At 41.1% G+C, this 27398-nt stretch overlaps 1 protein-coding gene across 8 annotated transcripts in view; it reads left to right on the plus strand.

The window, feature by feature from the left end:
- LAMA2 (laminin subunit alpha 2) overlaps positions 1 to 27398 on the plus strand; it is a 900941-nt gene that overhangs the window by 858266 nt on the left and 15277 nt on the right. For 6 of the 8 annotated variants that reach the window (XM_060239150.1, XM_060239173.1, XM_060239180.1 and 3 more), the window contains 8 exons: positions 668 to 844; positions 1311 to 1459; positions 6268 to 6444; positions 6817 to 7009; positions 13823 to 13882; positions 16619 to 16731; positions 22077 to 22266; positions 25432 to 25587. In XM_060239150.1, the coding sequence (XP_060095133.1) occupies positions 668 to 844; positions 1311 to 1459; positions 6268 to 6444; positions 6817 to 7009; positions 13823 to 13882; positions 16619 to 16731; positions 22077 to 22266; positions 25432 to 25587 (1215 nt within the window). The remainder of the gene's footprint in view (positions 1 to 667; positions 845 to 1310; positions 1460 to 6267; positions 6445 to 6816; positions 7010 to 13822; positions 13883 to 16618; positions 16732 to 22076; positions 22267 to 25431; positions 25588 to 27398) is intronic. The other 2 variants (XM_060239164.1, XM_060239205.1) reach the window with 1 other exon arrangement.

Here is a 27398-nt window from a genome sequence, read left to right on the forward strand (position 1 = left end):
AGGGCATACTAGATCAGGCCATACTATAGCATTCCACATCCTTAGCCACCATAGCAATAATGAAAAATACTTAATTGCTCAAATCATATACATGCCACCTTCTCAAGAACTGCTCAAGTCTCAACCACATTAAAAAGTTTAGTATACAAATAATACAAACTACTCATAGCAAATATTCCAGGAATAGTTGAGTCAAACCTGATGGGTTTTGTATTCTGCCTAAAGGGCAGAAGCAGTGGTGCTAGGTGCATCTCTCTGGGTAGACTACACCCAAATTGAATGCCACAGCTAGAAAGGACCAGTCTCCACTCACCATTTTACTATCCTCTAAAGCAAGGGACACTCAAATGAGGGTCTTAGATGATAATTTTTGTAAATGGGTAAATTCTTTCAGAAAACTTGATCTCAAGCTGTTTACAGATTACATTAAAACCAGTGCTTGAAATTGTGCTTGGAAACCTGCTGCGTACAATCCTGACCATACGGCAACTGTGAGATGAATCTGAGGTTTCCAGATGTTTTCTAATACTGAATTATTAGCAAATTAAACAGATGCTTATACCGCAACTGACTGAAAGTAAGCTGCTAGGCAACTTATTGTGATTTGGTGCGGCAAAACAGTGTCTGTGTTACAGACAATGCTGATTCCATTCCTTCTGTTCTACAGAATGTCTACACAGTCAGCTTCCCTAAACCAGGCTTTGTGGAGCTGCCACCTATTTCACTTGATGTGGGAACAGAAATCAACTTGTCTTTCAGCACTAGGAATGAATCTGGCATCATACTCTTTGGTACTAATGGGGCCCCTGTAACCCCAAGAAGAAAACGCAGGCAGACTGGGCAGGTACAGAATGATTTCTTATTTGCCTTATAGTTTCTTGCAGCACACTGAACGGATGACAGTGTTCAAGTCCTGCACTGTCAAATGAAGTAGATCAACAAAAATTCAATTAGTTCAACAAAATAACATGTTAACACAAACAAAACAAGATGCTGAGGGTTGCCTCTTGAAAGTTGGTCTCATCAAAGTTTTGTTGAAAGGACTGCTTTTGAAGGGGAAGAAGTCCTGGCTGCTACGTTATGTGCATGCTAATATCAGGCCACAGTTGTCAGTAGCTAAAATTTGAAGTGCATCATAACAAGTTCAAGATTTCTTTTTTAATGGAAGAATTTGCAACAGGTTATTTTCTGTCATACATAAAGGGGAAGAATATGCTGTGTTAGGGAATGGCCTTGGAAGAACAACAAGCTCAGAGTAATAGTTCTTTTGAAAAGGTTGTGTCTCTAATAATAGTGGTTTCACATTGCAGATCTATTATGCAGTGTTTCTAAACAGAGGTCGACTAGAAGTGCACATCTCTACAGGGACAAAGGACCCTCGCAGGCTAACCATCAAGCCTGAATCTGGCGAATTTCATGATGGCCGAGAACATTCCATCCGGATAGAAAGACTTGGAGGGTAACAAATAAGAATAGGGGGAGGGGGGGTTAGTGTATTAACCCTGGATTTTTTTTCTAGTCAACTTGAAATTATGAGAACAGAAGAATGGAATCACTGTGCAGTTTTCATTTAAAAGTCATGTTCTGACAGTGATGATTTCATTATGGCACAGGTCATTCTTTAGTGTAGGCAGTGCTGCTTAAGATTTTCATTAATCTAAATTGCTGTGTTTAACCTTTGATACTTTTTGCAAATACACTTTATTAATCTAATTTGTGTGGATGAGGAATTGGATCTTGAACTAATATTAAGGTACAGTTTTGAAAGAGAAGGAAAAGGCAACTTTGGAACTTAATGCCACCCACATTGAATTGAAACTAGAACTTCCATCTTATAACCATGAAAACTGGCCTGTTTCTTTTAGGATCAGATTGCAAAACACAGAAGTGTTCTATACCTTCGCAGATTACCATTAAGAATCAATCAAGTAGAAAAAAATGTGATACTTCCAGACCTTGTACTCCCTGATAATATGCTTTGGATAGTACCAAAGCAGTGCATTCTCTTAGCTCAGGAATACAAGTTTTGGCAGGTCATAATAATTACCTTTATGATTTAGTTCAGCATTACAGACCTGGGTTTTTTCTCAGCTCAAATGCAAACCAGAGATTAATTCCATTCTCTTCCCCTTGCTTTCTTCTTAAATTGTAATGGCTGTGGTGATGATGATGATCATTTGACTGGCTAACAAGTCAGGCAACAACAGAGACTCTCTGTCTCTCCCTTACAGCCTCCTCTTCATCCTTCACCCAGTATTTCAGCGAGTGTTTGAGGCAGGAGCTCAGATTCAGCAGATCACAGGAATGCAGCTCCTGAACCTTTCTGATGGTTCCCTCTCTTCCTCCCCACCTACCTTGTCCATTGAATAGTAGGTGCAGCTGCATAACAATACCTGAATTAGGAGAGTGGGCAGCCAGAGAGCCACCAGGGGCTTTGCCATGCCCCCAGCAACCCTCATTAACCCCTGGAGAAGCCCATGCCACCATTTCTCCACTTCTTATGTGATTTTGAGTGCTGGATGGCTTGCTAGTCTTTAGATTGGCGGATGGTGGCCCAAGAGAGCCCCAGATGATCAAGGTCTGCTTGGGTTGGCTGGAAGCAGGCCTTGCTTGCTTGGGGCTCTCCTTTCTTGCATTGGGTTGCTTTTGGCTGGAGTGGTGGTGGTATATGCTAATGAGTTATGCTAATGAACTCCGCTACCTATTTTTCTACAAAATAACCCCAGGCACCCTTGCAAACGTTGTAATCAGGGTTTCTGACAACAAATGAACCCCTAATGGATGTTGAAATACTGGAGAAGTGAAAGGATGGAAAAAAGAGTAAGAAGAACTCTTCCCACCTGGCCATATGTAAAAGACCCCCACCACCAGCAAAACCAGCCACAGAGTCCACAGAGTAAAGAGGAGGAACGAGGAGAGAGATGAGAAGAGAGAGAAAGTGAAGCAGAGTAGGATAAGAACATAAGAAAAATCATGTTGGATCAGGCCAGTAGCCTATCCAGTCCAACACTGCATGTCACACAATTGCCAAAACCCAGGTGCCATCAGGAGGTCCACCAGTGAGGCCAAGATATTGGAAAAGTGACCATTCTGATTTATTCTGACCTCAGAAATGGGCTCAGAAAAGTGAGATCACTTACTGGAAGAGGGAATTCAAATAGCTTAGTTATCTTGGCCCCAGTTTCAAATAAAGCTCAGCAGGGCAACTCAGTCTCTAAGGATGGTCAAAGAGAAAGAAAAATCCAGGAATGTCATCAGCCCTGAAGCAAGATCATAGACACCAGCAAATATCTGAAAGTGTGGTGGGACTTGTCAGGTATCTTCCATACTGCAGCTCTTTCAGAACCACATATTGACTCAGAAGCCAAAGGAGACTAGTTTAATTAGTAATTTTTAAGCTTTTGTTGCTTTTGATGTCACCTCCTACTGCCTTCCTAATAAATCTCAATAAACCTCTGAATCTCTCTAATAAATCACATAAAATTAAATCATTTATTTCCCTATAGATGTCGTATTTTGTCAGGAGTTCCATTCTTCTCTAAAGCCAAGAGCACTATATATTTTGCTTTTTTGTAATTTATAAAATTGCTAATTTGTTATAGTTTTTGTACGAAGGCCATATATGGTTGTCATGCTCTGACTCCAGCATGTCAGAGTCTGGGAAAGGAGTGCTCACTACCAGCATCCTTTCTTTGGTGAGCCCTCAGAATGGGCTTCAGCTGGGGGAGAGGGGGAGGTTCACTCTCTGGCCTTTGACTGCAAAGGACTAGCATAGTCCTTTTCCCCTGATTGTCCCTGGGCTGGCCTAATAAAGGGTTTTCTTAGGATGGGATCACCACAGGTTCCCCCAGTGCTCCCTCTTCTGGCACTGGGCCCCTAACAAGTGAGAACACTCTGACCCAGTGGCCTCTACTGTTGAACATTTTTCTCTGCTACCCCCCTCCCTGAGGTTTCAAAAGGTCACTTGGTCAGCCTGTGCAAACCCCAAGAGGCCAGAGTTGATGTCAGCCCCCTCCTTCAGCCTGTGCTCTGATACTAGGACTGTCACCTCCAGGTAATACATGGAGATCTCTTGCTATTACAGCTGGTCTCCAGATGACTGAGATCAGTTCCCTTGGAGAAAATGGCTGCTTGGAACAATGAATTAAATAGAATTAAACCCTGCTGAGGTCTCTCCCCTCCCCAAACTCCACCCTCCAAAATCTCTAGTTATTTCCCAATCCAGAGCTGGCCACCCTACCTGATGCAGATTGCTGGCTGAGCCCCATCTCCCTTCCAAGGCACCTGCCAGGCTCTGTGGCTGCGGCTGACATGACTCTGGATGTAGCCTATTACCCCTCCACAGCTCCCAAGTGGGCTGCCCAGTCTGGAGGCATCTAAGCCACACTGCCCACTGGAGCTCCAGCCATTCACCTTGAAGGTCCCTGGGGAGTTGGGTGAGTATGAGGGCTGGGGTGCCCCCCTGGGACAATGGTGGCAAGATCATGCCAAACTGTTTTAAATAAAAACACAAACAAATATTTTCTGACAAGATTGGTACATTACAATTATTTATTTTGTCAAGTTTCAGTTCATAAAAACATAATTTAATTTTTTTAAAGGTCAGCATAAATCCTATCACCGAATGCAAGCTGTCAAGTATTGATAATAATGAACTATCTAATAGACTATGCCAAAAGAAATCCTTTTAGTGCAACATAACCACATATAATACACAGGATGATATTAACCTATTATCTTGTGTTAACAGCTAAGAGCACATAATTGCTTTCACAGTACCCTCTAGTGGACAGAAATGTAGATGGTTCACTCTTAAAGTTTCCTAATAACTCCTTGAACAAGCACACATACACAAGATATTTTTTTGTAAATTGAACTGGACTAGAAATAAAAGAAATAATTTATTAAACAAACCCTTTCATCTGCTAGTCATCACAAAGGCTTTATTTGATTAAAAGCAGAGGACGTTTTTGAAAACTCTTCAGGAAGCTAATTGCCCATATAATTATGAAATAATTGCTTCCCATTTGAAGATAATTATAGGCTAGTGTTGAGTACTAAGGCATATTATTGTGTGCTGGTCTTCTGTGCCAAAATGTATAAATGTTTTCTCTGGTTACTTGAAAGATAGCAGAGGGCATTGAAAATTATTAGTGATATAGCCAGCAACAGTATATATCTACTGAGGAAGAGTCAAGCCATCTATAGAAATGTCCAGTTTTACCAGGAAGTTGTTACCCAAATATCTTGAGCATTTAATAAAGGATAATATTGTTGATATTATTATAATAAAATCATAGAGCTGAGAAGATTCAGGGAATTGTCTAGCTCAGCTGCCCTGCCTGTATACAGAATACCCCATATTTATGTGACTCTGCCAGTTGCTTCTGTAAGCTCTATTTAATTACAGTTACAAACAAGTCATTGGACTGAAGGTGGTACATGTAGAGTCCCCTGCAGTGAGGCACTGACCAGTCCCACACTCACTCAGCTTCATCAAGATGGCTGCCACATATGTAGGGTTGCCAAGTCCAATTCAAAAAAAATCTGGGGACTTTGGGGGTGGAACCAGGAGACTTTGTGGTGGAGCCAAGATCAAGGCTGTGACAAGCATAATTGAACTCCAAAGGGAGTTCTGGCCATCACATTTAAAGGGATGGCACACCTTTTCAATTCCTTCCTTCCATAGGAAATAATGAAGGATAAGGGCATCTTCTTTTGGGGCTCATAGACTTGGACCCCCTGGTCCAATCTTTTTTAAACTTGGGGGTATTTGGGGGAGAGCCACTAGATGCTATACTGAAAATTTGGTGCCTCTACCCCAAAAAACAGCCCCCCCAGAGCCCCAGATACCCACGGATCAATTCTCCATGATTTTCTATGGGAATAAATCTCCATAGGGAATAATAGAGTTCCCAGCAGACATTTCCCTCCTCTCCCCCCGCTTTTTGATGACCCTGAAGCAGGGGGAGGGCCTCCAAACAGGGGGATCTCCTGCCCCCACCTGGGGATTGGCAACCCTACACATATGCTTTCCAACCATACCCCAGACTTTTTGCACAATCCCTTTCAGCAGCTGTTCCCAGCACACAGCAATATTTTAATCTTACCCTGGTATCTTTTCTCTAACATATAAATCTGTTAGCTCAGGGACAGGAAATCTGCATGTACCTGAAATTAATTCACACAACTTTTCTCCTAGCGTACAGGACAAAGCTTGATCTAGACCATTTGTATATTATTAATTGACTTTTTATCGGTTTGCAGACTATTTGCTATACAAGTAGATGAAGACAGAAGCCAGTTTCAGAGACTCCAAACAGACCAACCTATTTCCGTTAAGAAGCTTTTTGTGGGAGGGACACCACCTGAGTTTCACACAGCCCCAATCAGAAACATTCCTCCTTTTGAAGGCTGTATATGGAATCTTGTCATCAACGCTGTGTAAGTATGTTTTAGTAATATTGGTCCATTCCACACGCCCATTTTAGGGACATACAACTGTCAACAATATATGCAAATAGTATAATCTGATAGTCAATAGAATAAGCATTGTGATATTCCCAATGCCACTGTTAACTTTTGATTCAGTAAAAGGGGAAAAAAAGAAATTAGTTTCTGAGGACTATAATAGTGGATGAAATGTAAAAAAGCAAATCCAGAGATACTTCGGCAACATTCAAAACACAAACTCATAGTCTACCTTGAGTATTTCTTATAAATTATACATTTATAAATAAACACCATGTTGATTAAAAAGTCACAGTTGAAAAGCTGATCCTATTTGCCATCATTGATTTCATTGTATCTTCTTAGTCCAATGGATTTCGCCCAGCCAGTGTCATTTGAAAATGCAGATATTGGCCAATGTCCTGATCAAGGACCACTGCCTGAAAAGGAAGAAGATAAAATTTCCCGCACCACAGACTTGGTCCATCCAGAATCAGATGCTAAGGAGAAGAAAGAAATTGCAACTCCTCCTCCTCTACCACCCTTACCACCGTCACATGTAAGTGTGCTTTCTTTCTGTGGCACATGTCTTTTGAGTCAATTGGGAAATGCATTATTGCGCACTAGTGTGGTTACAGTACATTAACAATTCCTTAGATTCACTTAACCTTGCAAACAAATGTAGACAATAGAGCCTTCATAACAACATAAAGAGAGCCTGAAGGATCAGACCGGTAGTCCAGCATCCTCTTTCACACGACAGCCAACCACTTGCTCTGGAGGGCATAAAAGCATAGGCCTCCCTGCACTGGTATTCAGAAGTTTGCTACCTCTGGATAGAGAGGCTTCCTTCAGTCACTGTGGCTGGTAGGCATTGATAAGACATTTCCTCCCTGAATCTGCCTAATATCCTTTAAAGCAATCCCTGCTTGTGGCCATCACTAGGTGGTAGTAGTGAACTCTACATGCTAATTATTCATTCAGCGAAGAAGTGTATTTCTGTTTAATTGGATGCCCCTTCATATTATGGGATAGAGAGAAAAAGCTCTCTTTCTATCCACTTCTTTCGCCCTATGCATAATATATAAACTTGCATAATGTCTCCCCCTTACCCATCCCCTTCATCTGACACCTCAGTGGCACTGTTCTTTTTATATGAATAAATGCAACATTTGCTGTGTTTCAAAACATACTGAGCTGGAGCCAAGACTTTTATGAGAGAGCAAGTGGTTTTTGTAGCCTTCATCTTCTCTCAGCAGCTCACTCCCCCATCCTGGTCAACTGACTGTCAAGAACAGTTAGCCAAGTGGAACAGTGGTTTACAGGAAGAAGGGGAAATCAGTGAAAGGGGAGGAATGCCATCATACTTTCCCAACAGGAGACAGTCAGTGGTGTTTTTTTCCTGAGAGGAGAATATTGATGGGAGATGGCTGAAGATGTCAAGGGAGCATCCAAGACTAGGGAAAATGCTGAAGATGCAATTGGAGACTGAAGAAGCAACCCAGCACTGGACACTGCCCCAGAGGTCAAAGGTCCTGACAAGGGAAAGAGAGAGTTTCACAAACTTCTGCTCAGTTCAAGAAATTTGCTTTATTCCTGTAAAAATAATGGGGATTTTTTTTTTTTTGCTTATTTCCTCTTCTTGCTGAGGTCCTTAATTCCAGTTCAGTATAGTGGTTAAGTATGCGGACTCTAATCTTGGAGAGCCAGGTTTGATTCCCCATTCCTCCACATGCACCTGCTGAGTGACCTTAGGTCAGTCACAGTTCTTGAAAGAGCTCCCTCAGCCCCACCTACCTCATAGGGTGTCTGTTGTGGGAAAAGAAAGGAAGTTATAAGCCACTCTGAGACACCAAGTTAAGGGCAGGGTATAAATCTAATCTCCTCCTCCTCTTTTTCTTCATTTCTTTATTTATTTTAGATAATTTATATTCTGCCCTTTCCCAGACAGGCTCAGGGCAGATGACATTTTAAAACAGTAAAACAGCAATGAAAAGCAATAAAAGTGAACAATACAATTTAGTGGCTCAGTTGGGCACATCATAATATATTGAACATCAAATAGTATAAAATCAGTATTTCAGCAGAGATGGTATCGCAGCATAGGATCAGCCGATGGGATAGGACGTCCTCTGCCTCAACCAAATTTTGTTACATTGCATTGTGTTTAATGGATCTGTGAAGTTCAGGGGGCTGCTAGTGGAAATGAATGTCATTATAATTGTTTCCATGAGCTCTCTCAGCCCTACCTGCTTCACAGGGTGTTTGTAGTGTGGGAGGAAGATAAAGGAGACTGTGAGCCACTCTGAGACTCTTAAAAGGCTTCTTGAATTATCATTGTCGTAATAAAACCTTACTCCCATCATACTTTTAAAATTACTTTTTCCTATGTGGCCACAGTGGCATGATGAAGATTTCCCATCTGTCTGCTTTATATGTTTTGGTTATTTTCCCATTTTTTTGTAGGGGAAAATATTAGAAAGTTGTCAAATCTTGGAGTTCAGCAAAATTCTCACAGGGGGGTTGGAAAATGGAACCCAAAAGCAAGCAGAGAATGAAAGAGCAAAATAAAATTTAGACTTTCTGGAGCTCCACATCTGTGAGCTCCTGCCCAAAATAAGGCCTGCCTGGAGCAAACTAATTTATGCAGTAGCTCACAACTTTAATGCTGGTATCTCATGAAGTAGAATTTTTGCCCACTCCCTCCACAGTTTAGAGGGAGTATTGATTAGGAATATCCCAAACCAAACTAAAGTCTTCACCTAATGGTATAAGACTATGATAGAGAGAAAGAGATGAATATCCCTGAGGAGCGCAGAGTATAAATCCAATTTCTTCGTCTTCTTCTATTTAATGTTAAATGTTTTAATTTTCAGTTGTTTCGATGTTTGCTGCTTTGGAGATGGTATTTGAGTGGAAAGGCAGCACAGAGGTCGTTTTCGCACTCACCTTAATCAGCAGCGACGACCCTCTTCACTGCGCAGGATCTGCGCGGATTTCGCACTAATTGCCGCGGAGCACCCAGAAGAGCCGGAAAGTCCCGGCGCTTTTGCGGCACAAACGGAAACCGCCAAAAACCAGTTTCCGTTTGCGCCGCAAAAGCGCCGGGACTTTCCGGCTCTTCTGGGTGCTCCGCGGCAATTAGTGCGAAATCCGCGCAGATCCTGCGCGGTGAAGAGGGTCGTCGCTGCTGATTAAGGTGAGTGCGAAAACGACCAGAGATATTTTAAATAAATAAAAAATTCTAACTCTTTTTTCATTACTATGTGAAGAACTTGTCTCACTAGGATCAATATTTCTGGAACTCCCTGTTAAACCCATGGTACCTTAACATGGTCTGTTGAAAGTATCACAAAACATTAGGGGATTATTTTCTAGCCAAATTCAGTGTTACTGACTGTGGATAATTAATTCTTATATATGCTGTACAAAGCAGCATTTTTATTAGTTCCCACAAGGTGGCGAAATTGTGACATATGGAAGATAATACATGATCGCAGTTTGTTGTTTTAAAATATTTATCAATAGTTCAGCAATTTAATATAGTCATGTAAATTCGTTGAGCTAAATGATTTAAGACCTAAAGCTGGTTCCCCATTTCAGATTACACAGCTGTGTTGGACTATCCTAAGCAGGAAACAGGTTTTGTACGGAAAGTTCATTTTCACGCACTTCCAATCCACGTAACTTTGTTAGATGTTCCAGCTTTGCTAGGCAAATACTAGGAGGAATATTTATTAGTTCTCTAATAACCAAGGAAAAGGTAAAAAATAATAGTTTTTCAAGTAATAAACTGTCAAACTATTGTGTCTAGACAGAAATGGCAGAAAATATATTAATTCCTATCTCAAATGTCTTCCTTGGAAATACAAAAGAACCCTTTTATATTTTCAGTATGTATGAACCCACAATACACACACACACTGTTTTGGGGATGAGGTTAGCAGTATATCCCATGGTTCACATGACAGAGATTTATTCAGCCTCCATTTTAGAGACTAAGTGGCTTAATGGAGTATTATTTACCAAGTGACATTATGTACTCACATACCTTGAAAAGCATCAAATGTCCATCGCCACACATTAAAACTCTGCTAAAGGGGCAGGACAATTTCTCTGGGCCTTTTGACAACTCATTAGGCAAACCATAACTTACCCCTAGCCTCTCTTCTTTCCTAAATGGATAATTATATGGACCTGCTGCATATGTGTAAGGACTGTGTGAAGTGCTTTTAATATGGATAGCTAAGCATTATTATTACTTAGGGTAGACCATTTTTGTCTGTTCTGTTGATACTGTATCTGTCTTTTGAGCTAGATAACTTTTTTTGTGGAATGATGTATTAAAGATAATAAAACTAATAAAGTTTAAGAGCTAAAACATTTTAAGTTAAGATTTTGAAAGAACTATTTCCACTGAGATGTCAGAGCAAGAAGCTTGAACACATCAATTTCCCTTTATGCTAAGATAATATCCATTATCGACTGAGATTTCTTTGTCAATAGAGGTATTTTATCAAGGCCTGAGGAGGGGAAATGTGGGGAGCAGATTCCCCCCCAGATCACTTTTTTTTAAAGTCTGTAGAAAAGGTTTAAATTTGGGGAGGCACTGAAAATTTTTTTGGTGAAAAATACTTTCTTGTAGTTTTGTGTTTCTTAGACAAGGCTTTACATATTTATGTACAACAAGCTACATCAATGTACATTATTTTCAAGGATATCTTTGAACATAAATAATTTGGGCAACAGTTAATATGTTGTGATATGTTAATATGTTAATATGTTGTGATGTCCATGATGTCCATGATGACCAAACACTATTGAAGAGTTCATTATTTTTAACATTATAAAGTCTAACTTGTTTTCCAAATGTGCTGCTAGTACTGTTATGAAAGAAATGTGTTATTTGGACCAAAACAACCTCATAGTTTTGGTCCAAATAACATGTTTTTGTTTTTTTTTAATGACAGATTTTGAGTTTTAATTTTTAACATTTAATTTTTTCCACTTTTCAGATGGCAAAAACTAGTTCCAGGTTTCTTATTTGTACTTCCTGGTTCTTTGCAAATCCAACTGTAAATATTGATGATACTTGAAAAGCTCTACACCCAAAAATTAAGCTTTGCGCCACCACATATTATACCTTCCCACATCCAGGGGACTCTGCTATACAAGTAGGCCTATACTGCACCCTGGTCCACAGCCCAGGTTTTGTTTTTTGTTTTGTTTGTTTTTTTGCACTAAACTGCTCCAAAGTGGAGTGCCCCCAGGACAAATGTGGTTTAGGAAGCTGTCCCCCAGAATAAGTTTAAAGTAAAGTTAAAGGTAGTCCCTTGTGCAAGCACCAATCATTTCCAACTCTAGGGCGATGTTGCTTTCACATCGTTTTCATGGCAGACTTTTTATGGGGTGGTTTGCCATTGCCTTCCCCAGTCATCTACACTTTACCCCCAGCAAGCTGGGTACTCATTTTACTGATCTCAGAAGGATGGAAGGCTGAGTCAACCATAAGCTGTCTTCCTGAACCCAGCTCCTGCCGGGATCGAACTCAGGTCATGATGAGCAGAGAGCTTGGACTGCAGTACTGCAGCTTACCACTTTGCCTCATGGGGCAGTGCCAAATCAGACATCCCTAGATTGTCCCCTACAACAGGATGTGCACCAATGTCCATTCCAAACTAATAGCTTCTTTTCGGGGTATAACCCTCCAGGAGCTCATAGGTTTACTTTGGAAAGATGATTTGAATAAGAAACTGGAACAGCCACATTCTCTCTGCATCCCCAAATAACCTTTGGACTACTCAAATCATATATCCCCAAACTCTGGAGACTGCCCCATATAAGGGGACAGGCAGTTGTGCCCAGACCAGACATTGGTTCTGGAATTGGTTCTATTTGGGGTGCAACCAAGAAGCTCATAGGATGATATTGGAAAAATGGTTTGAATAAGGAGATGAAACCGCTGCACTCCAATTTTAACTTTGTATCACCTTAAATAAGTCACCTGAATGTATGGTGTCTATGATATGTGGTAGTCCAAAGCTTTTGGGAGGGGGGCAGAGTTCTATAAGTATCCTCAGCGTCTGTGATTGGATTCATGAATAAGGAACCACTATGCAAATAAGGAGCTGGAAACCAACTTCAGGCTTTTAACAAGTTTTATTCAAGGTATACATTTTCATGTGTGAGTACAACTTTCTCAGTTCTCTCATGTACAAGCACACTTCCTCAGATACAAGTGTGTTTGCACACAAAATTTATATCTTGAATAAAACTTTGTTGGTCTTAAAGGTGCCGCTGGACTCAAACTTGGTTCTGCTGCTTCAGACCAACACAGCCACCCACCTGAATCTATTATTATGTATATTTGCAATTCTGTCTCTTTTTTAAAAAGGCATGTATACTCCATAAATATGCCATATAGTATGTTTTTGTATGCTGATTTATAGATTATGTGTTTGGTGTTTTAAAACAAATAAGTTTAGGTTTGATGTTTAATTTTCTCCCCAAATTCTCCATTTTGTTTCTGGCGGGAAAAACATCCTCTATTTAGAGTGGCTAACATTATTCACCGATTAATCCAAAGAGACTATTCCCCATTCTTGAATGTGGGGCAATGCAGTTAGACCAGTGATACTCAGTGGAAATACATCTGGCTCTTCTGACACGCAACTTGTGGCTCTTCTGGGCACTGCTGCCCAGTGTGGGACCTGCCCTATGTTTCAGGAAGGTGGGAAATGCTCTTGTCCAGAGGGGTTTGTGATAAATGGTTTCTACCTTAAAACAGCTGCCACTGAAGTAATAGGTAAGCTGTCAGCCTCTCTGATTTTCAGACTTCATACCAGGATGGAAGTAAAGTTGGCTATTTTGGTTGATGACAATTGCAAATGTGGCTGTCTGTGAGCTAAGAAGTGAGTTCCACTGTGTTAGGCCATTATAATTCCATGAAATGTTCAGTAGCCTAAAGGTTACAGTGAGTCATGGATGCCATTGTTCTTTCTTACTTGTTAGTGTATTGCTTGTCATTTTAAATGTTTTCACCACATTTTTATAGATGCTTTTAGAGTATATGCCCTTGGTGCTAAACAATTCATTTATGGAGGGTTCTAACTCCTTTCATGATCATTTGCTCTATCTTCATTCTGCATTTAGTGCTGCACTTAATACAGTTTAAGCAATCCTTCATTTGCATTTTGATGGCAATGCCTTCATTATCAAGTAAAACCTGGCTTTTAAAATCCTAATAGACAATGTATTGCAGTAAGAGGGCTCTGACTGTTAAAAGTTCTGCAGCCACCTTTCTACTCACAGTGCCTCTACATGTGACATTAGTGACCGCTGCTCTTGTCTCATGTTATTTACTGCTTCTCAGGATTTGCTTGCTGCTGAAGTGAAGAGCGCCCATATTTCAGCTGCTGTTGATGTCCTGACGGTATCTTCTACTGTTTTCTCCCAGTTTCATTCAGTTGTTTTATTTAACACAGCCAGATGAACTGCAGTGCTGTTTCACTGATGTTATCTCCTTTCTTTGGTACTAAATGGTATTTTCCCCACTTGCTGAGTGCCAGTCCAGCTTTGTCTGGAGACAAATGTGTGAGACAGTCAGATGGCAATCTTCCCATTTGCTGAAAGCAACTGAAAGCATCATTTTCCTGTCATTCAGAAAACAGCACACCAGAAAGATTTCAATTAGAGCAGTTAATTGAAACCTTCCTTCTTGAAGCTTTTGTCTGATGCACATGTCTAGCTTTTCTCAAATTGTGGGTGAAATGTAAACTCAGAAGCTTTTAACTATTTTCCACTGACAATTTTAGTTTTATTTCAGCATCCACAGCTATAGTCCTTGATCTTTCTGTTCTTCCCAGTCAAAAGTTAGTACTGGATTGACTTAATACATTTTAATCTCTGTATACATTTCATGCTGTAACTGAAAGAAAAATTATATGGCCGTATTAAAACTGATGTGAGTACTAATCAGGAAGGATCACATAGACATTTTCCCTGCATCTAGTCATGGTTGCTAAAAGACTGTTATCGCACATTTGTTACAGGGCACTTCCAGACACCCTTCTAATTCAACATCCTGGTTCAGTGGTAGCACTGAACTAGGAAGTGCAATAGGAAATGTCACAAAGGGACAGAATTTTCCTGTGAAGGTAGAGTGCCTGGTGCTGTTCTGGGCATGGTTGTGCCACTGATCACATTTATCTCATTTTGTCCATCTAGCAGTCAGCACTCTAAACAGGTGGATTGGGCTTGACCCATGTTTTCATTCATCACCCATCAAAAATGTCTGGAAGTGCCTCTAGTGTTTTTCTGCTTTCCTTCTTTTGTTTTTCATTGCATCTGAATGTGAACTGAGAAGAAAACTTTCAGTAAACCATTTGAAACCAGTTTTTGGCAGTTGTGAAGATTTCTTTTTCTTAAGTGAGAAAAAGACCAATTCCTCACTAGCAGTTGCTCCGCACCCTGGGCCAAGAGAAATTGGAGAGATCTGTGGATCAAAATGCACCCATGCCAGGAACTGGTGGGAAATTGATCCCTTGAGCCAGGGAAAGCAGAAGCCCAAGGGCAGAGCAACTGCTAGTGAGGAATCGATCAAAATGTTGCTGGAAGAGCAAATAAAACCCCCTTTAAAGACTACATTTTCTGTTTCCTAATGTTTCATTTGTGATGTTTTGGAAATGCTTTACAGAGAACAAAAAATGTCATTTGCATTAGGATGAAAATAGATAAAAGGAGAAAATGGCTACTTTGATAACCCAAACCCTGCCCTCCCTATTCTCCACCCCTTAAATCTCCAGGTATTTCCCAACCTGTTGTTGGCAATGCTATGCTTTACATAGGATACAGTATAAATACTGTAACACGTGTAAAGGACAGCTTAGGACCAAGATTCATATGATGTCATGAGATCCAGGAACCAATCTTCCAAAGGCTTTCGAAGAGTTAATGATTGCCATGTGAACTGGGTAGAGGGTTTAACTCTTTCCCTCCAGGCCACCTCCCAATCAACTCCCAGGCTGCCTCCTGGAAGTATATATATAGCAATTGCTATTTATTCATTTTTTAAAGATGGGAAATCAGTTCATGGATCCCTTGATACTATATCTAAACTCTCCTGTCATCTCCTCTTGCAGTGCTGGACTCAAACTATAGTTCCTGGTACTGGCAGAGCAGAGGCCACTGGCACTGTTGCAGTGGTCCAAACCTACCTCAGTGTTCCTCAATGGAACAGGCTTCCTCAGGAGGTGGTGGGCTCTCCTTCCTTGGAGGTTTTTAAACAGAAGGTAGATGGCCATCTGACAGCAATGCGGATCCTGTGAACTTAGGCAGATCATGAGAAGGAGGGCTGGAAGGGTTGCACCAGTGCTTAGTTCTCATGGCCCCTTCTTACACATCCAGGGAAATGCTGATTGCCACTTTAGATCAGTCAGCAGTTTTTCTCCAGGCTAGTTTTGCAAGGGATCCTGGAGGTTTTTGCCATCTTCTGGACATGGAGCAGGGGTCACTGGGGATATGTGTGTGTGTGTGGGGGGGGGGGAGAGATTTGTGAAGTTCCTGCATTGTGCAGGGGGTTGGACCAGATGACCCTGGAGGTCCCTTCCAACTCTATGATTCTATGATACCTGACTCAGCTGAACTCCACAGAAGGACTTTTGTGATTGGCAGCACAGCCTTTGAAGCAGCCAGTTGTAGGCCTAGTATTGTGGCTCTCTACCTTTCTCATAGAAGCAGAACTTTAATTAGTATTTCTATTTTAATATTGAGGCAGGGAAAGTTGTGAGATTTTGAATTGTAACTGAGGTAGGAAAGGATAGCTTTGCATCACTTGTTTAACATTTAGGAGATTATTTGACTGCTACTGCCTAAAATGAAGCTGAAGCAGCCATAGAAGATTGGACTTATTTGTACATAAAATACACCCTGCTGGTACAGATGCAACCTCACTATTCCTTTGTGCTTCAATTTTAAAATGAAGCATCAGGAGAAAGAGGAACAATATTCCAGAATACTCTTTCCATACAGCAGGAAATGGAACTTTGCCTTACACACAGCTGATTCTGGAAAGAAGGCCCATCATTCGACATAAAACATTGCCTGTTTTCTTTTTGAGAGCAAGTAATGCATTGTGAAGAACAATTTAGGACACTGTTTTGTTTTGCAGGAATTTTGTGCTGCTGATACGGAGCCAATTGCCTTAGAGGGTGGCAAGCAGTTTGGTCTCTCAAGGAACAGCCACATTGCAATTGCATTTGATGACACCAAAGTAAAGAATCGGTAAGTCTGGTTTTCAAGATGTGTGTAAAAAAAAAATCCTTGGTGGCAGTATGGTACAAGGAACTCTGGATGTTTCTGAGTTGTTTTCAGCACAAAGAGCTGGGCAAAAATGTTTTTAAGAATATTGTATAAGATTTGAGTTCAGTAACTACACATTTAGTTCATTATACTTTAATCCTACATTCTATTTTAAGTCTGAAACTCTTCCAAAATTAGTGTGGCTTGATAACCCATTTCTGAATCTTTATGTTCCCAAAAGGATTTAGCAAAAAGAAAAAAATATATAATTTAAGTAGCCTAGACCTGCAAAAGGTCAAGGCAAAATAATATAATCATCACTATATGCTTTATGTGGTGCTGGAGAAGACTCATGAGAGTCCCTTGGACTGCAAGAAGATCAAATCAGTCAGTCCTACGGGAAATCAACCCACACTGTTCACTGGAAGGTCAGATGCTGAAGCTCAAATACTTTGGCCACCAAATGAGAAAGGAGCACTCCCTGGAGAAGATCCTGATGCTAGGAAAGACAGAAGGCAAAAGAAGAAGGGGACGGCAAAAGATGAGATGGCTGGACAGTGTTACTGATGTAACAAACATGAATTTGAGCAGAGTATGGTGGAAGACAGGAGGGCCTGGCGTGACTTCGTCCATGGGGTCACAAAGAGTCGGACTCGACTGTGCGACTGAACAGCAACAAAATATGCTTTGAGATTTATTTGATGTGCTAGCTATATTTTGAAGAATTACTTCCATCTCTCACCAGGGCTTTTTTGTAGAAAACGCCCAACAAGAACTCATTTGCATATTAGGCCACACCCCTTGACTCCAAACCAGCTGTGCTTTCCTGCTAAAAAAAAAAGTGCTATCTTTCATACAAACTCAGAAGAAACTTCCTAGATTAGTTGGTTGAAGCAGACTTTTTTATTTACTAGTTTCCTATCTCTGTTTATTAACCCATTCTTCCTCCAATAAGCTCAGAACTGTGTACATGGTTCACTGCTCTCTTCCATTTTATCCTCACAAGAACCCTGTAGCTAGATAAGGCTGAGAGAAAATCTGTTTACATATTATAATGAAGGCATGTACATCATGCATGTATATGCATACATTACTTTGAAAGAAAGTGCTGATGTGTGTTAACTTTACAAATGAAACCCAGAGCAGTACCTGAATAAACTTCTGGTTTCAACCACATGTTCAGCTATTACATGAGTTAAATATAACATTAGAATTACTGAACCCATGCATAAAGTAAAATCAAGTGTACGCAGTACATGGGTTGTTCATGTGTTCATTGTAATTTGTGACCAGGGCTAGTGTTAGTGGCCTAAAGTCACATGGCTGAATAGGGATTTGAACACAAGTTTCCAAACCCCTTATTCAGACAGTGTAATCAGAAATCCATCTGCCAGCTATACGTACTTTTTAAAAAGAGCATTATTAATTTCAGTACTACCTGTAACTTGAATATAATCCATTTGGGAATTTTTGAACATACAAAAGCTTTCCACAATTTCAGATGAACTAAAACAAAAAATAAATTAAAAACCTGTGAAATGTTCTGGTAACTCTGAGTTGGAGACATGACTCCAGTTCACAGAGTCTGCAGCCCATGCAGTAGCTCCTTAAGTCCCATCTAGTAACTGGATGACAGGTTCTCATTAGGATCTATAGAACTGAAAACATATAGGAGCTCTCTTCTCCAAAGTTCTCTGAGGTAACTTGAAAGGTTTCATGTCTTTAAAATGACTGGATGAGTTGAATTTTAAAGGTGTCCTTTCAGGCCTCCATCCTACTTTTCTTCAGCCAAGCAGCACTGGCCATTGCAGGCTTCTGCATGCTAGCTCAGTGTACCCTGCTCTTATCCCCATTTAAGTGGTTTGTCATCACTTTTTAAAAAACTATCTGGACACCTGACAGTTTTCACCTGTCAATCTCCCATGCCATCACCATTCCCATGATGCCATTCCCATGCCATCACCTTTAAAGATACAGCTTGGTGTGAAAAGGAGCATTTACACTTGGGGAAAAATGACAGGGAGAAAAGGATTAAGCTGCCTTTCCTTCAATGCCAATCAGTTTGGGGCCCTTGTGGCTCCTATCAAAAGCATTTTAAAGAAAGAAGATCAGAGATTGCAAACATCTTATCTAGTGTGGCCCAAAGACTCCCCCCCCCCCCGCTCTTAAGAGCTTCTCTCAGTTTTGTTTCAAATAGGCATGCACAAAACTTGCAGCTGCCCACTTCAGTAAACTGAAATGGATGGTTTGCTCTTGAGGGAGACTTCTGCATGTGCATTGGAAGGGGGGGCGGATCCAACTCTTATTTTCATTCTTGTAAATATGAAGAGTTTGCAACTTCATTTAAGTCCTAAACAAAGTACTCAGCTCTGGTAGGGTTCAACACAGTCTGGCAACAAGCAGGACACTAGGAAGGAGCTATCAGTGACCAAGTGATGTCACTTCTAGGAAAAGCCGCAAGTGATATCATTCATTTCTAGGAATCACTATGGTTTTACTGGGTTTTTCCCCCAGAAGTGACATCATGCTATCACTAATAGAGATTTAAAAAAAAAAACAACCTCTCAACAGCCACTGACGTGTTGGTAGGCATATGGCAACCCTAGCCCTGGTAGATGTATTAGCATTGCATCTGCACCCATCCTACCAAATTCAGAAACGGTATATTAGGATTGTTTCTGTACAAGTGGGAACTCACAAGCACTTGTGAGAGACATCTAATTTCCCCTCCCTCACTATTTCCTCTTTCAATTTCCTAAAGGCCTCCAGAGCCTCTCTCCTTTTCCTGCTTTTTTCTAGTATTGCCAACCTCCAGGTAAGCGAAGAAGTAAGGAATGCACAGGAACAGCTGAAGTAAAGAAATAAACTGTGAAAGCCAATATTCAAAGTATTGGAATATACACACTAATCATAAAAATACATATAATATACAATAGAATTCACACCATACAATCAACAAGATTTACACACAATTCATAAACATCCAGCACTCAACATAAATTACCATGCATATAAATCACTTTCCTCCACGAATTCCTAAGGAATGTGTATTTTGAGCTGTGGTTTGTGAATGTATGAGTTGGTTATAATTTGTTAAATACATGAAGAAGCTGTGAGTGTGAAACACTGTCACAAGCCGGTGGAGGTGTCAGGTTGGTGCTGCTTTGGCAGCTCATGAAGGATGTTGCTTTGGCAGCTTATGGAAGAACATTGCTGCATTGGATTCCAAGCAACCTGGATTTATTTCTTACAAGAGCTACTGAAGTGGATTTTCTACCGGGCTTATGGATACAATATTTGGAGTTGGACTGCATTTTTGAACTGAAAAAGAAAAAAAAAGACGTGGAGGAAAGTGATTTATATACACAGTGATTTATGTTGAGGGCTAGATGTTTATGAACTGTGTGTAAATCTTATTGATTGTATAGTGTGAATTCTATTGTATATTGTTTGTATTTCTATTATTAGTGTGTATATTTCAATAATTTGAATATTGGTTTGCTCAGTTGGTTTCTTTTACTTCAACCTCCAGGTGAGGCCTGGTGATCTCCTCAAATTACAACAGATCTCTACAAATATCAGTTCCCTCTTAGGGTTGCCAGTTCCAAGTTAGGAAATTCCTGGAGGTTTGAGGGTGGAGCCTTGGGAGGGTAAAGTTTGAAGAGCAAAGCAACCTCTGCAGAGTACAATGTTGTTGGAGTCCACTCTCCAAAGCAGCCATTTTCTCCAGGAGAACTTATCTATGCCATCTAGAGAGCAGCTGTAATTTTGGGAAATCTCTAGTCCCTACCTGGAGGATGTCAACTTCCCAACCTGGAGCTGGTAACTCTGTCTCCTTCCCAGCCAGCAGCCAATCTACCTTTACCTGCCCTTTTGTCTTAAGACATCTGTCTCCTCCGCCCCAGCAGCCTCTGCCTCAGAAAACTGTGACCCAGTTGTATCATGTCAGCCAATGGGCAAGACCCACTTGCATGATAAGGATTGTGAGGGGCACCTCACTTTCCCCTGTATCTGCCTTCTCACACAATTTTTTCTTTCCCTCCTCCTGGTAACTCCCATATCGTCTCTACTTTCTCTGCCTCATTCTCTCCTTCTTAGCTATTCACTAACCTACCTTTTATTTGCCTCCCATCTTCACCTATATTTATTATTTCTTTGCTGCATTTATACCTCACCTTTCTCCAAATGGGGACCATTCTCCTCTCCTGCTTTTTATCCTCACAACAATCCCATTAAGTTAGGCAAAAAGTATGTGACTGGTCTAAAGTCACCCAGTGAGCTTCCACAACAAGATGGAAAGTCAAACCTTGTAGACTCTGCTCTGAAGGTCAAGTTGATACACCACACTGGTTTTCATAGGCTGACTGCTGTTGAACAGTAGCAAATAGCCAGATCTAGTTGAGTCATGCAAGTTAGCTGGTATTGAGTCACCCAGAGAATGCTTGCAGATCTAGAATTGTCAGCCTTCAGGTGGAAAGTCTCCCACAATTACAACTGCAAACAACAAAGATCTATAGAAAATGACTGCTTTGAAGGATGCACTCTATAGCATGATATTTGGTGAGGCCTCTCCGCTACCCAAACCCTGTTCTCTTCAGACTCCACCACAAAATCTCCAGGATTTACCCAACTTGGAGCTAAGCACCCTAGTCAATACTGACCCCAAGAAGTCCTCCTACAAAGACAAAATAGACCTGGAAAGGACCCTGCCCCCTCTCTCTGCCATTTACTGGCAGAACTGAACCTGACTGCTAAGGTTGCCTAGCAACAGCCACTGAGGGAATTTGTGGATTGCTTGCTTATTTATTTATTTATTTATCAAATTTATATCCCACCCTCCCCTGACGGGTTCAGGACAGCTAACAACAGTTAAAAACAACATCGAATTTTAAAAAACAATATGCAATAAAATCATTTCCACACATTTTACAATCATTAAAAGTCCAAGATGCACGTTGATGTTCTGATTATTCTGATGTTTCTATAAACTTCTATAGCTTAAAGCTATAGACACTCCTTTTATCATTTCAGAGATTTTGAAATTCCCAATTTTGTTGTTGTTATTTTAGATTTCACATTTTTCTGCAAACCTGGAGTCCTTTAAGGTTTGTGGAAAGATCGGTTCATACCTCCAGTTACCGGATTTAAGCATGCTAAAATTTGGCCAACTTGGCTGTCGGTATATAGATTTACTACGACTTAAAAATTAATTTACCTATTAGCAATGCCAGTTGTATGACAATATGCAGAAAATTAGCATATTAATAATTTATCTGGTTAGTTTTAACATTGTTTCTTCCTTTCTTTTTCATTTTTCAAATGTGTAGACTCACAATTGAATTTGAGATCAAAACGAAGGCTGAATCTGGCTTGGTTTTTTACATGGCCCGAATCAACCATGCTGATTTTGCCACTGTTCAGATACAGAATGGTTTCCCATACTTCAAATATGACTTGGGAAGTGGGAACACCAGCACAGTGATTCCCAGCAAAATAAATGATGGCCAGTGGCACAAGGTATGATCTCATGATGAACTTCTAGATTGACTACTGAACATAAAACTCTCCTCAAATTGCGGGGAGGGGGAATCAGTGAAACAGTGGCTTGTATCCAACTATTCAGACATTGGAAATTACATGGAAAAAATCATGTGGAAAGACCATTCATGCAGTCATGGGACTTGCATGGATGAACAGTTGCCAGAATAGAGTGAGGAGGGACAAGAAGATGAAATTGCGTCCTTCTTTCAGTGGAGCTGTGCTTGTGGATGATGGAAGAGCTATTTTACGTCTTAGTCACTCCTCATTTCATTCCTCCTGATTTGTATGGTTATTTCTGAGGAATCACATTTGTGCGGGTTGGAAGGGGCTGCAAAGAATGTAGAAGAACATGGGAAAACTCTGCATTATGTGCATGGATAGCTGGATACAGGTCAGTACTTGTATATATTTGTATACAGCGAGGTGGAGGAGGGTAGCTTCATTGTCATTTTGCTTTCCATGTCCTTCTAAAACCTTACTCACGGAAATGTGCTAAAGAATGATTCTGAAAGGTGGCAAATTTATCCTAAGCAATGTATACTCTTCTCTAATACAGCCTTATTCAGAGCACTGTTCGTACTCCAGCCCACATGAAAGATACCACAGTTGTTAGATTACTGGAGGCAGGGTTTGAGAAAATCCCAGCAGTACCAGGTAGAGGGCTTGGTTCCAGGGCCAGCACCAGGGTTTTTGTTGCCCTAAGCTCCCCCCCCCCCCGCCTCTGCACCTGAGGTAGCAAGGGTGAACATGGCAGTAGTAGGTAGTGTGGCACCAAGTGCACCCGCCAATGCACTGCCCCTGCTCAGTGGTCCCATGCTTCCACTGGCTCTGAGCACCTCCAAGCACACCTGCTGCCCCTGGTGCTCCTTCTCCACCCCACCTCCACCATTGCCCGCCCACCCGCAGGTAGACTGCAAGGTGGAGGAGGGCGGCTGAGAGGTGGGTGGCAAGGGTGAGTGTGGCAGAGAAGGAGCACCGCGGTGGTGGAGCACGCATGAGGAAGGGGAGGGGGTGCACATAGGCCACCCTGTGGCCAGATGGCGCCTTATGCAGCTACCTACTAGGACAGGCCAGCCCTGCTTGATTCTGTACAAGAAAGTCTTTTAGCATTACTCAACAAAAACTGCACCTGATATACAGTGTAAAGTATCACACTAAGAACAGTTTGAGTCCAGTGGCACCTTTAAGACCAACAAAGTTTTATTCAAGGTATAAACTTTTGTGAGCACACACAGTTCCTCAGATACAGTGAACTGGATACCAGTCCATACATAGAGGTAGAGACTGAGGAGTAAATTACCATGCAGCATAAATGAAAATGTTTAACAGATTCAAGAACCAGACAGGAATAAAAAGCTTAGTTTATATGATTACCATAGTGAAGGAAATAAATATGTCAAAATTGGAGATCAATGGGCAAATGTATCCTTAATTGTGTAATGTTGAGAATAATTGACTGAGACCCTGCCCTTAAACTCCATCTGCATCCCCTCAAGAATGGGAATGACTTTACAGCATCATGTTCTTTGAACTGGGGCAATTGGCTGTGTAGGGTTATCTCCCCTTTTCCCCAGACCAGAGAAATATATTCCAATATACCATTCCAAATTGCATTACTTTCTACTATTCATTATATTACATTACGATCTACTGTTCTAATCTATTATTCCAAATAAGAAAATAAAGAGGCCATATGGCCCTTCTGGGGGATCAGTGAGAATACAGATGTAAGGGCTGAATGTGGTTAGCATATGTAGTGAGATAAGAAACCAATATCCCTGTTAAGGCTTAGGGACTCCATTGTTCTGAATGTTGTAATAACTTGCAGCTCAGACATTTCCTTTTCTAATCTGTTCCTGAAGTTTCTGAAGAAAGGGGAGATAACTTGGCAGCTGTTCCAAATGAACATCTTTTTTTAAAGGTGTCATTATTGCCATTCTGCCCTCTATTCCATTATAATTTATGAATATAGCGCACTTTTTGCAGAGTTTTGTAAGCAAAAGAAAAGTAAGGTCGGTCCCTGCCCTTAAGGAGTTTATAAGTTTAAATCGGGGGTATCAAACTTATGACCTGCAGGCTGCAACCAGCCCGCCCAGGGTTTTAATCAGGACTGTAGCTCTTTTCGTATCCCTCTTCCCCCTCCTGTTCTTACCCTTCGAAGCTTGGAGGCTGCCAAAGTTCCCAGCTTCCTTTACCTTGTCTTTGCCCATTTGAGCAGAAAGCTTTTCTTGGCTTGCAAAGCTGCAAAGAAAATGCAGAGTGGATTTTCCATTAAGGTCTCTGTGCCTAGATAGACTACTCTGAGACTACTCTGAGAGTAGTCTGTCTGGGCCCGGAGACCTTAATGGAAAACCCATTCCGTTTTCCTTGCAACTGTGTCTGTGCTGCAGTGTATTTCAATGGAGTTTCACTTTCCAACTTTCATATAGCCAGCTGAAGCTGTTGCTTGCTAGAATTGTCTCCTTGCAAATAAAGAGTTGATGCTTTGAACCAGCTTGTCGTTGCTGAATGGATCTGAGAATGGGTGCCTCGTGTACTCCAAACTGGGAACCCGCAGACAAAGGGGGATATTACACTGGAGAGCCATTGCTATTCTGAGTAGACCTGGGAGGGGGAGAAGCTTGCAATGCCCAGCCATTTCATGATTTCCTAGGCTCAGAGCATTTTATATTTTTAGTTCCTGCTGTGATCTTTGTGCTTTTTCTTGATGTTTTTTTTTTAAAATTGCATTACCAAATCACACTATTCCCCCACCTTTTTGATTTTAAACAAAATATTGCAAGAGATTTAAGCATGTTTTTTTAAGTATTTTGTATTTTAAGTAAAAAATAATATTTTTAATTATGTCTGTGTGCTTTATAAAATTTATATCTCCTCTATCTGGGCCTGGCCCCCCACAGTCCCATTTATGTTAGAGCCACCCTTCATAACAAATGAGTTTAACGCCCTGGGATTAAATTATATAATTTATCTGAAATGAAGCTCTTGCAGACCCAGGGAAAATGCCCATTGATTCTAGCCTGAGAAGTTGTGTTATCAAGCCTGAGAACAAGGTACCATGTTTTTTTTAAAAAAAAAAATGTAATGGTTCTAACAATAGTACATGATAATAATATATTATTTCTGTGTTTCCCCCCCCAGATAAATATAATCCGATCCAAACAAGAAGGTGTTCTTGTAGTTGATGATGCCAGAAATAGCACAACTAGCCCGAAGAAAGCAGATATTTTGGATGTTGTGGGAATGCTGTATGTTGGAGGATTGCCTATTAACTATACAACAAAAAGAATTGGTCCAGTAAGAGAGGAAAATTTATTTTGTGTTTTTAAACTTCTGGCATCTTCTAACTCCGTGTTAGCCACTGTTATAATATACATGTCATATCTAGGCTATCGAATAGAAAGACATACAATGAGTGATAACAGACAGGCAGTTTGGGGTGGTTGGGAGGTGTCCCGAATTGGGCTGGCTCAAAAACAGCCATCCCAAAGCCTCCACATGCTCCCCAGTGAAGCACCTGCATCCTGTCTGCCAGGCAGCCGGGCACCTCCAGACGTGAAGGTGCCTCAGAAGCCGGACCACTCTTTCTTCCCCCAACAAGTTAAGAGTTCATGTGCTCAAGCGCTCCCAACAGTTTTTAAGGGGTGGGGCAGTGGAAGTGGCTTGGTGTGGCTTGGCGCTTTCACACAGTCAAGTAGCCTTGCATCCGCACTGCCACTTCCAGATGCCAATGGGGCAACTGGCAGTCGGCTCAGAAATTTGCTACCACTTCAGAAGTGGTAGCTTTTTGAGCTGGTCTGCAGAGGCTGGAGGATGGGGGTGAGTTTGGGAATGGGAACTGGCAGTAGATGTTTGTGTGTGGAAGGATTTTTTGGGTCAGTTTCAGAGCCATCTGTGAATCAGCCCAAAGCGGCAGTCTGTAATCACCCAATGTGTTCTCACTGTCCTTGAACTACTTGAAATAGTACCAAAAAGGTCACTTGAGTCTTGACCTCTCTTGTAAGGCTTATTTACCTATAGCGCTACTCTAAGCAGCTATGCCTTTCTAAGTCCACTGAGATCAGTGGGTTTAGAAAGCTGTAACTGCACGTAGAATTAGACTGTTGTTTCCCACACTTTTAGTACTTATTGGCAGAGGCCAACAATACCATCATGGAGAGGAGCCACATTCTTTAAATGAAAGGCGTTCTTCTTGATAGATGTTACCATACAATCATTGTACCCAATATAGCAATACAGTTCCCATTGTGTACTATTATTGTATGAGTTGAGCCTCGTTTAAAACTTTGGTGGCTTATAAAGTAAAGACCCTGGGTCAGGATGGATTTGAGTCAAGTAGAGATGGACCTCAACTGTAGTACAGGAGTATATGGCTTTGTGTGTTATATATGGAGATTTGACTCAGTATGACCACTGTTTTCCATGGAATTCACTGTCACAAAATTTGGTGACAGCCAGTAGCCTAAATGGCTTTTTAAAGGCATAAAACAGATTATTGGGGGCTATCAATATATCTTCTCAACATGGCCCCTTCTGTGGTTACTTGAATCTGGAGACTGGAACCATGTACGTACAGGACAGATCTTTCAACAAACCAGAGGAAAGACCCAGATTTGCAGCAAAATAAAAATCTAACCCCACCCAAAACTTGGAGGGATAAAACCCCATAAAATGATAGAAGCAGCAGCTGTAATTTAAAGCCAATCTGCACACAATTTGGAGGGCAGATAGAGGGGCATCCTAGTGAAGTCTGTTGCAAGTTTGATGTGTCTAGCTTGCAGGAGAGCCATTTGACACACTTCTCCCCTTCCACTCCTTTGTACATTGGGCCCTAGCAGGGCTTTTTTTCTTTAAGCAGAAACTCTTTTTCTTATTAGCCCACACACCCCTGATGTAGCCAATCCTCCAAGAGCTTACAGGGCTATTAATACAGGGCATACTGTTAGCTCCAGGAGGATTGGCCACATCAGGGGTGTGTAGCCTAATATGCAAAGGAGTTCCTGCTACAAAAAATGGCCTGGACCCTAGGGATCTTTTCCTCATTCCCCAAAGCCAATCTGTACACAACTTGGACAGCAGGCATCCCAGGGAGGTCGTCTGCTAGTCTG

This window comes from Heteronotia binoei, chromosome 1 (genome assembly GCF_032191835.1).
Source record: "Heteronotia binoei isolate CCM8104 ecotype False Entrance Well chromosome 1, APGP_CSIRO_Hbin_v1, whole genome shotgun sequence".
In the NCBI taxonomy this organism is placed as follows: domain Eukaryota; kingdom Metazoa; phylum Chordata; class Lepidosauria; order Squamata; family Gekkonidae; genus Heteronotia; species Heteronotia binoei.